Source organism: Canis lupus, chromosome 1, assembly GCF_048164855.1.
Source record: "Canis lupus baileyi chromosome 1, mCanLup2.hap1, whole genome shotgun sequence".
In the NCBI taxonomy this organism is placed as follows: Eukaryota; Metazoa; Chordata; class Mammalia; order Carnivora; family Canidae; genus Canis; species Canis lupus.
In genome coordinates, this window is record NC_132838.1 from 103,303,266 (window position 1) to 103,314,668 (window position 11,403).

General features: G+C 43.1%; 1 protein-coding gene across 1 annotated transcript; it reads right to left on the reverse strand.

Annotated features, from left to right (window-relative positions):
- Positions 1-252: 252 nt before the first annotated feature.
- On the reverse strand, positions 253-7,572 carry NCR1 (natural cytotoxicity triggering receptor 1). The gene is made up of 7 exons (XM_072844140.1): positions 7,454-7,572; positions 7,336-7,371; positions 6,873-7,157; positions 4,918-5,196; positions 4,607-4,657; positions 3,538-3,585; positions 253-3,411 (listed from the first exon to the last, which is right to left on the reverse strand). Exons 1-7 carry the CDS (start codon positions 7,485-7,487, stop codon positions 3,194-3,196), a joined length of 951 nt encoding a protein of 316 aa, XP_072700241.1. The 5' UTR covers positions 7,488-7,572; the 3' UTR covers positions 253-3,193.
- Between the last annotated feature and the right edge of the window lie 3,831 nt (positions 7,573-11,403).

An 11,403-nucleotide genomic window follows, 5' to 3' on the forward strand; every position in this document is an offset into this window, starting at 1 on the left:
TCTACAAAAATTATAGCAATTTGCTTTCTCAGCAGTATGATATTAAAAATATTCCCCATAATACTGGTACTAAGAAAAGGATACTTGCTACTTATTAATGTCCTGGAGGTTCCAGCCAGGTAGTAAGACAGGAAAAAAAAGAAAATTGATTTTATAAAAAAATTCACAAAATTTTAAAATCTAGAAATAATCTAAAATACTCCAAAACTATTAAAATTAAGATGTGAACTTTGCAAGATCACCGAGTACACATTTGATATACAAAAATCAATTTTATTTTTATAATACCTGCAACAAACAATGGTGATAAAATTATTTAAAGAATGATACCACTTACAAAATGAAAGTAATGTATCTAGGGATCTACCTGGGGATGGTATAACTAGAAGATATATCTTATGCAAATCTAACAAAAGACGGGCACATTCTGTACACAAAGGATGACATGATATTATTTAGGAAAATCAGTGAACATTTAAATACATGGCAAAATATTACACATTTAGGTTTCAGACTTGTATGGATTGAAAGATTGAAGAGATGATAATCCCTCCTAAAATTATCTGTAGTAAACATGAGAGACACCTAACTCTGGGAAATGAACAAGGGGTAGTGGAAGGGGAAGTGGGCGGGGGGTTGGGAGGACTGGGTGATGGGCAATGAAGGGGGCACTTGGTGGGATGAACACTGGGTGTTATGCTATATGTTGGAAAATTGAACTCCAATAAAAAATTTTAAAAAATAAAATGATCTGTAGCTTTAGTATAATTTCATGCACAGCAACCCTGTCTGGTCTTTTGTGACAAGTGGCATCCTAAAGTTAATAGTGAAATCTAAAGGGCCCAGGATAATCCAGGAAATCCTGGGATATAACAAAACCAGAAAATATTACTAATCTAAGGACCAGTACCCATCATCCATTGCTGGACATCCCTCTGGATTATCGGTATTAGTCATCTTTCCTGGTTGTCAACCCCAGAAATAGGTGACATTCTCAATTATGCTGTCTGTTTCTCCATGGTTTTGTTTTCTTCTGCATAACCCCTCTCTCTATAGTTGGAAAGGTCATTCTGCAGTGAACAAGCCATCCTATCACAGCCATTATCAAAATGCTCAATGAGCTCCTTTTGCCTTAAAGATAAAATGTGCATTTAAGATGTGGCTTCCATGCCTGTGCTTGATGTACTGCCTGCATGTACCCAGTGTTACCCAGTATCAAAGCTCTACTCACACTGCTTGGTTTTCAGCCTCTGTTTAGCATGAGCCTCTGCAGGAACTGGTACAGACTCCTGCCACCATCATCCCCCTTCCTCATCTGCATGCCCTCCTCAATGTCTCTATGTAGTGGAATTTTGCACAGAAAGAGGCTCTGATGACATCCTGCATTTCTTCCACCCCAACTTATCCCCTTTTGCTTCATTTACTCACTTTCTTTAAGATCTGCACTCCTGGACAATCAGCCCTGCTCTGGCAGAGATTTTTGTTTTGATGTGCGGTCCTTTCACCAGTGCCTGGCACATAGTAGGCTCTTGTAGCAGAGACTGCCACTGCCTATCAGAACTCTGTCACATCCCTCCTCACTCCATTAGTCACAGAAATGCCAGTATGTATCTTGTCACAGAGATGCCTGGAATAAAGGCTGTCATTCTCAACCTCCCTTACATCCAAGTGGGGCAAAGCTATTAGTTCTAACCACTGCAAAATAGTGGAAGTGTTTTTGAGTGTTTCCAACAAATCTACATAGCAAACAATCAGCCAGTACTTCCTCCCCTTTTCCTCCCTCCCTTTCACCTCGTGTTTCATTTTACTGTCTGGAATACAAACCAGGCTCAGTATTTTCTGAAACAGTAGAGCTCTACTTAACCATCTGGCCTAGTCCTGTTGACCAGTTTTGGAAGATTTTGAGTTGGAACAGTGAGAGGAACAGCCTTGTGTGGAAAAGACCCCTCCATTCCTCTGAGAAGGCTCTCAAGCCCCTGCACTTTTATCTGGAGACCTGAAATTCTGCTACCTTACACATTTTTTTTTCCCCTTGAGACTGGAGGTTTCCTGCCTAGATTAGAATATAGAAAATTTGAGATGTCATAAACATGCTCCAAACCAGTCTGTCATGTCTCGGGATTTGAAGAACACTAAGATTCAGTATCAACAGAAGCTCTTGGACTGTGAACACCTAGTAGATGAAGAACAGGAAGAAGGACATTCAGTACTGGTACTGAGGTAACAATTGCTGTGAGTTTCAGTTTCCTGTAGTACTGAGTAATAACAGCTGCCATGCTTTGAGTTGACTTACAAGTGTCAGAGCCCATGCTGGTTTCTTGATATTTTTTATCTTGTTAAATATGCATATTACCCCTTTGAGGCTGGAGTTAATGTTCTCTGATATATAACATAAAGCTCAGATTTAAAGAATGGGTTTCAGCCATGTGGGGTGTCAGATTACTGGTGGGGGGAAGGGACCCCTATAATGGTTATATTAATGGGTTGATAGAATAAAAATTCGTAAGGAACAAAGGGTCCAGACAGCATTTTAAGGACCATAATCAGGAGTCTCAGGTGCTGGGGCACCTGGATGGCTCAGTGGTTGAGTGTCTGCCTGCAGCTCTGGTCGTGGTCCCAGGTTCCTGGGATCCAGTTCTGTGTTGGACTCCCTGCAGGGAGCCTGCTTTTCCCTCTGTGTCTCTGCCTCTCTCTGTGTGTCTCTTGTGAATAAATAAATGGAATTTTTTTTAAAGGAGTCTCAAATGCTAAGCTGTGCTACAGCCTCATTTATATACTCATTGACCTGACGTATATTTCTGGAGGACTTTCTTAGTGGCAAGAGCTGTGAGCACAGCCACCAGACACCACATGGGCTAAATTCACACAAGTTCACTGTAGAGTCAGGAAAATGGATATGTATGCAGTGTTAGAGCCCCTGTGCTGTTATAGGGGAGCATGGAAGTGATATCTGAAGTCAAGCTGGAGGATTTGGGGAACTTTTTGGGGGGAGACTCTTTGGGGTGGCACTTTGCTGGCTCATGTTCCCCTTGATAAATGCCTATTCTGTACTAGTTGTTAAATATCTTGAATGATATATTGCAGCAAAGGAAAGAAGAACTAGAGACAAAGACCAAACTAGGAAGGAAATGTTCCGTCCCTCCATGGGTGCAACACAGCTCACACAGCCCAAGGTCAATGCCAGTGTTCAGCTCTAACTGTGGCCAGCACATCTCTTGGTCATTTGTCCAGGGGTTCTCTGTGTTCTGAACCTTCTCCTGCATTCCTGAGGTGAAGCCCTGTTGGCTTGCTCTTGTATCCTCTTCCTGCAAAGCCAGTAATCAACCAGGAGGCACATGAGGGCCATCAGGACCAGGAAAGCCAGACCAATCTGAAGGATATTATGGGCAGTGTGATCCCAGAAGGCAGGGGCTGGGGTGAGAAGAACAGACTGATTACTGACAGGAATAGCCGGGCACCACCTCACTCTACCACTCTCCCACTCCCCGTTCCAGATCACATTCCTTCACAGTGTGCAGCACTCCATTGCTTGCTTACCTTGCTGGAATTCTGCTTCTGTGGCTAACAAGTAGGTGTCCCAAGGTTCTGCGGATGATAGGGAAGTGAAGTAGGGAGAAAAAAAGATGGTGTTGGTCTCTGCTGCGGGAGCCTCTCCTCCCCTTGGATGGACCCCATGACCTTCTGCAGCTTTTCCAGGTCCCCACCCCACCTCCAGGTCCTAGTGGCTTCGTCTGGCAGGTAGAGAGCAGGAGCCAAAGGGCAGGCAAACCCAAGGGGGAATTCAGCTCCAGGGCCTCATGCCAGATGTGTCTTCCATCTAGCCCTCAGTTTCCTAATTATGTTGGTCAACATGACTTCTTCCTTACACATGGGGTAACTCACAGGCTCCCCATTTTCTTCAAGGCCCTGAGCCCAGCCACCCTGTCCCTAGCAGCATGTGTATGAAGTCACTGCTGGTGCAAGGCTTCTGTGCTGCTCTGCTGTCACGCTGGCCATCCCCTGCCACACTCGGTGGCCACTCCCTCTCTCTGGAACACTCTTCCCCATGTAGGCACAGGAGAATGCCCTCAGTTCCTTTTTTTTTTTTTTTTTAAGATTTTATTTATTTATTCATGAGAGACACAGAGAGAGAGGGAGAGAGACAGACAGAAACAGAGACAGAGACACAGGCAGAGGGAAAAGCAGGTTCCATGCAGGGACTCCCTGGGCAGAAGGCAGGCACTAAACCTCTGAGCCACCCGGGGATCCCCCCCTTAGTTCTTTAGGTACTTGCTCTGTGAGGCCCATTCAGACAGCTCTAATATCGTCACCTGCTCTCCCCAACACTGTCATCCTGTTCTACTCTGTCTTCTTTCCACATCACCATTTGCTCCTCCTGCGCTATATGATTGGCTTATTTATCTGGCTTTGACTCATGGTCTGTCTCCTGCTGGGATGGATACAATATCGTGCCACAAAAGCAAGGATATTTGTCTGCTCGACTGATGGAGTTGCAGCTCATGGCAAATACTATGCAGTAAATGGGATATTTTGAACAAATGCCATGTTTTTAATGCACTGGGAGGCTTTGCTCCCTTCCCCAGGCTTAGAAATACCTGTTACTCACCAGAAAAAGATGTATGTTCTGTGGGTACAAGGCTGGTGTCCCCAACACCTTCTGGCAGTGGAAACAAAGAAAACCATGAGGGTTTTGGGTTTCCTCCGGTCTTCCTGCCTCATCTCTGGGCCCTCCCTCTTCTTGTCCCTCTGGCCTTCTTCCTCAGGAACAATCAAATGGGCCTCCACAAAATGCATGTGGATGAGGGTGCTGGAGCGAGATGCTCTCCGTGGTTTCCCACCTGTCCCTTCCTCATCACTGGTCAGGGTTTACTTGGGGTTCCAGAGAGGACATGAGGGGAAATCTGGGAGTTTCCTCACCTGTGACCAGGAGTTTCACAGGCTTACTGGGGAAAGACCACGCATGGTTGTTATAAGAGCCAAAACATCTGTACGTCCCTCTGTGGGCTGTGGTCACAGGACCTATGGGAAACTCCACCTGGATGTTCCCATATCTGTGTTGTGGGTGGCTGGATCGTCCCTCCTTGAGCAGAAAGAACTTGTTTGTTGCAGTGTCTAGACGGCAAGAGAAGGTCACGTTCTTTCCCGAAATCACCTTATTCCCGGGATGAACGGAGAGAGTGGGCGTATCATACATTCCTGTGGGAGAAGGAGACAAGTAGGTTAAGAGAGTCTTTATCCTACCTTCTGTGTTCCCTTCCTCTTTGGCCTTAAGGCTGAGATATCACTCCCCAGAATCTCTGTTTCTTATTTTGGTCATGGACACTTCCTCCCTGATCTCTCCTTTCAAGACTGAGACACTCACTCTTCTAGCTTTTAAGGGCAGTAATATGAATCTCTCTCTCTGAGGATTTCTGACATCAGTGGTGCTCAGAGTTAGTGATCCTTGGGGCCAGCGACATTGGTATCGCCTGGAAGCTTATTAGAAATTCACATTCCCAGGCTCCACCCCAGACCCCGAATCAGAAACTCAGGGGAAAGGCAACCATCTGTGTGTTTAAAAATAATTATTGTTCACAGCATCCACTACATTATCTATACATCTATCTAAAGTGCTTGGAATTTAAATTGTGACTTGAGGAACTGTAAAATGTTATTCAGGAGGTAATGTATTTACAGAAGAATTAATGAACTAATAAATAACAAAATAAAAGGAAAAAATTACTATTGTTTTAAATTGTTATAAACTACATGAAACATTAAATTTACTATCTTAACCATTTTTAAGTGTACAGTAGTTCAATGGCATCAAGCACATTCACATTGTCATGCAACCATCACCACCATCCATCTCCAGGATTCTTTTCATCTTGAAGAACTGAAACCATCCCCATTATTAAGCAGCTTCTCCCCATCCCCATCCTGTATCCCCTGGCACCCACCATTTTGTTTTCTTTCTCTATGAATTTGACCATTCTAGGTCCCACAGAGAAGTGACTTAGGTACTTGCTCTATGAGGCCCATTCAGACAGCTCTAATATTGCCACCTGCTCTCCCCAACACTGTCATCCTGTATTTGTCCTTCTGTCACTGACTTATCTCACTAAGCATAATGTCCTCAAGATTTGTCCATGTTATAGCAGGTGTCCCAATCTCCTTCCTTTTTAAGGCTGAATAATATTCCATCATGTGTATACCACATTTTGTTTATCTGTTCCTTTGTCAGTAGACACTGGGATTGTTGCTACCTTTTGGCTATTGTAAACAGGGCTTTCATGAACATGGGTGCACACTGGAGCCATTTCTGTTTTCACAAGCCCTCCAGGTGATTCTGATACCTGCTTAAGTTTGAGAACTGCATCCCTTGGCTGAAGGGAGTGTCCTTATCCAAGACTGCATTCTCTCCTAATACCATTCCATACCACCATTTACTCCTCATGTGCTTATTGATGGATGGTTTGTCCTGACTTGGACTCATGGTCTGTCTTCTGTTGCTAGAACATAAGTGCCACAAAAGCACAGATGTTTGAATGGAACCTCCCTAGGTGGGGTTGACACTGGCAGGTACAGAGCCCCTAGTCTCATCTTGAGACCATTCAGAAGGGCCTTCCCAGGTCCAGAGATCCACATTTGCTTGGCTGAGGTGTCTGTTGAAACAACCAGCATTGCCTTATACCTGGCTTGTTACCCTCATTCCTCATCATAGGGTCACTTTTGAGAATGATCCCCAGTGCATCTCCCCTGGAGAACCTGACCTATGACAAATCTGCCTCTAGGTCATAGATAACCACTAAGTGAGGTTGAATGACACTAGCGGAGATTAATAAATTAATGATGACCCTCTCCAGGACTCAGGCCAAAGATGAAATAGTTACCTGTTACCACCAGATCCAGAGGGTCACTAGGCTTTGACCAGAGCTCCTTGATTCGGTAAAAGCACCTGTATTGCCCTGCAGTGAGCAGGGTCATTTTTGGGATGCGGAACATGACTGTGTTCCTCCTTTCAAGTTGTTTTGGGCTCTGCTGGGCATAGAGATGTCCTTCAAGATGCAGCTGATATTCAATGGCCTCAGGAGTCCCCTGGCACCAGATCAACACTGGCATTCCCTTTGGAATCATGAAATTTGGCTTGACCCAGATGATGGGTTTTGAAAGAATCTCTGGAAGAGAATCAGAGGCTGGAGTTCCAGATAAAGTCCCTTCCCACGCAAATTTCTACCCTGTTGGCCTCAAGCCCTCCTAGCAAACCAGAGCCCCTGCCCCCTCCTTTGGTTTCATAGATAGATACTGCATCTGAGCCCAGAAGAGAGATTCTGAGGCTCTGAAGAAGGGACTCACGCTTCTGGGTGCTGGTGGTCTGGCTCAGGTACAGCCCTGGAAGACAGGAACAATGAGACATGCCGCTCACCCACACCCAGACTCCCGAATTCTGTTTCCCCTGTGTGCAAGAACTCACCAAGGAAGAGAAGGGCAGTGAGTGTAGAGGTCATAGCAATGATTATACCAGGCACATATGGAGGAGCTGAGTGGAGACTGAGCCCAGCAGGCCAGTAAGTGCACAGGATGTGGTGGGTGAAGCCCAACAACACTATTTGACATGGGGCTTTCACACTGACTTTTTATAAGAAGGCTCACAGTCTTCCCTGTACTTTGACCATGAGACAAATCATGGTCCCTATGACATATCTGATCATCTCTGTGGTCTAACCAGATCCTCTGACAATTGTCTGCCTCACCTGAGACTCATCTCAGGGTTCACTTCTAAGGTATTTATTTTTATTTATTTTTTTTATTTTTTTTAATTTATTTTTTATTGGTGTTCAATTTACTAATCAGGGTTCACTTCTAAATTATGAAATGTGGACATTATGCCCAGGAAAGGCATAGGGTAGTGTACCAAGCAGAAATGTTAGAATCATTAAAAACTTTGTGTTTAATCTTGGCTCCTCTTTGTTTTGTATACATATGATTGGATCAGTTAATTGGTTTCATCAGAATGAAATAACACTATGTTCTCCAAAGATTTGGAGAATCTTTACAATGTTTCAACAAAATGCAATTTTTTTAAGTAATCTTTATTCTTTTTGCCTTCTTTTTTTTCTTTTTTTGAAAATTTTATTTATTTATTTATTTATTATAATAAATTTATTTTTTATTAGTGTTCAATTTGCCAACATACAGAATAACACCCAGTGCTCATCCCGTCAAGTGCCTCCCTCAGTGCCCATCACCCATTCACCCCCACCCCACACACTCCTCCCCTTCCACCACCCCTAGTTCGCTTCCCAGAGTTAGGAGTCTTTATGTTCTGTCTCCCTTTCTAATATTTCCCACACACTTCTTCTCCCTTCCCTTATATTCCCTTTCACTATTATTTATATTCCCCAAATGAATGAGAACATATAATGTTTGTCCTTCTCCAATTGACTTACTTCACTCAGCATAATACCCTCCAGTTCCAGCCACATCGAAGCAAATGGTGGGTATTTGTCATTTCTAATGGCTGAGTAATATTCCATTGTATACATAAACCACATCTTCTTTATCCATTCATCTTTCGATGGACACCGAGGCTCCTTCCACAGTTTGGCTATTGTGGCTATTGTGGCCATTGCCGCTATAAACATCGGGGTACAGGTGTCCCGGCGTTTCATTGCATCTGTATCTTTGGGGTAAATCTACCAACAGTGTAAGAGGGTTCCCTTTTCTCCGCATCCTCTCCAACATAACAAAATGCAATTTTTGAAACAAAATATTCTGTTTCTTACATAAGTTTATTTCTTTAGTCTTCTATAAAGCAGAAATTAAATATTAAAATCTTAAGTATTTTAAAACTCAAAATGTGTTCTTTTTTTTTCTCAAAGGGTCCAAGCAATCTTTGAAAATGAAATGTTGGGAATGTGAATTGTTACAGTCACTCTGGAAAACTGTGTGGAGGTTTCTCAAAGAGTTAAAAATAGATCTGCCCTATGACCCAGCAATTGCACTGCCGGGATTTACTCCAAAGATACAGATGAAGTGAAATGCCGGGACACCTGCACCCCGATGTTTATAGCAGTAATGTCCACAATAGCCAAACTGTGGAAGGAGCCTCAGTGTCCATGGAAATATGAGTGGATAAAGAAGATGTGGTTTATGTATACAGTGGAATATTATTCAGCCATTAGAAATGACAAATACCCACCATTTGCTTCGACGTGGATGGACCTGGAAGGTATTATGCTGAGTGAAATAAGTCAATCGGAAAAGGACAAACATTATATGGTCTTATTCATTTAGGGAATATAAAAATTAGTGAAAGGGAATAAAGGGAAAGGAGAGAAAATGAGTGAAAATATCAGTGAGGGTGACAAAAACATGAGAGACTCCTAACTCTGGGAAATGAACAAGGGATAGTGGAAGGGGAGGTGGACAGGGGTTTGTGGTGACTGGGTGATGGGCACTGAGGTGGGCACTTGACGGGATGAGCACTGGATGTTATTCTGTATGTTGGCAAATTGAACACCAATAAAAATAAATTTATTATTAATAAAATAAAATAAAATAAAATAAGATAAAATAAAAAATAATGATTTTTTTGTTTTAATTTTTAAAATTTTTTTTATTGGAGTTCAATTTGCCAACATATAGCATAACACCCAGTGCTCATCCCATCAAGTGCCCCCCTCAGTGCCCATCACCCAGTCACCCCAGACCCCATCCACCTCCCCTTCCAATACCCCTTGTTCATTTCCCAGAGTTAGGTGTCTCTCATGTTTTATCACCCTCACTGATATTTTCACTCATTTTCTCTCCTTTACCCTATAATCTCTTTCACTATTGGCCATCAGTTCTTTTTTTTTGTTGTTTTTAAGATTTTATTTATTTATTCATGAGATACACACACATAGAGGCAGAGACCTAGGAAGAGGGAGAAGCAGGCTCCCTGTAAGGAGCCTGATGTGGGACTCAATCCCAGACTGGGGATTATGCCCTGAGCCAAAGGCAAATGCTCAACTGTTGAGCCATCCAGCATCTCATCCTGTTCAGTTCTATATGAGTTTTGATAAATGTATATAGTCATGTAACCAACACCAAAGTAAAAATATAGGACAGTTTTGTCCTCATATAAGTGGTATTGGTAATGTTTGTCCTTGTGTGTCTGACTTACCTCACTTAGCATAGGGCCTTGGGGTCCATTCCTGTGGTTGCAAATGACAAGATTTCTAGTATATGTGCTGCTGAAGTGAGCACAACAAGATTTCTATTACATTCTTTTCTGTTGCCTCCAGTCCTTGGCTCCAAGTTCCAGAACCCCTCTTCTGCAGCCAGCTGACACTCACGCATGTCACCTATCCACATGGTCTCCATCAAAATGTCCTTAAACATTTTGAGGGAGGGCATTATCCTCCAGAGTCTATAAGGTCTTTTTCAGAAGCGATCCTGGAGAAGAAAAGCTCAGGTGAGATGGGCATTTTTGATTGAGATGATAACTTGCACATCCAGTCCTGGGAAGATTCAGACCTAAAAGCAGAAGCTCTCCTCTGTGAAAAGGGACATGCACTGGATTGCTATTGTCTTGTCTTCCCACATATGACTGGCCAAGGATACCGCTGGGGGCTTCTTACAGCTAAATTTCTGTGTGCATGATTTAGGGAACTTAGTCTCAATAAACTTACAGGAAAGATGGGTGCAGAAGAAGTAGTGGGTAAGGACCCAGAGCCACTCACCAGAGTTTTTATGTTGACCACATTTCTAGAGAGTAGACACAGCCAATGCATGTGAGAAACCTAGCTATGTGCTATGGGTTTTTTGTTTGTTTGTTTTTAAGGAGGGGAACTGAGTTGGAAAAATTAGAGAGGGAGACAAACCATGAGAGACTTCTAACTCTAGGAAACAAAGGGTCATGGAAGGGGAGGTGGGGGGATGGAGTAACTGGGTGATGGCCACTGAGAAGAGCACTTGATGGGATGAGCACTGGGTGTTATACTATTTGTTGGCAAATTGAATTTAAGTAAAAAAAAAAAAAAAGAATTAAAAAAATAAAGTCACACTTGGCCTATTGAAACATTTAGATACCAAACCTTGGGGGAGGGAGGTGGTGGTTGCTAGTTCAAAGGAGACAATGAGGCAGGCTCCCCTGTAGATTACAAAGGTGTCCCTGGGCCATGAGAGCATCTTGTTTCACTTCTCTCCTGTAATACATCTTAATTTTCTCATCATTGTCAGCCTAAAGTCCATTCATAGTCCTTAGAAGGTAAAGTTCCTAGTGAGTGGGTCCCTGTGTCAGAAAAGAGCTAGTTGTCCTTTGGGGATAAAGTGCCCAGGACCAGAGAAGCAGTTCCTATGGTATGGTAAGAAAGTTCTGCCCCTCCTCACTTCAGAGAGTTTGAGATTATATTCAAGAGGTTGGTTGCCTGATAACAG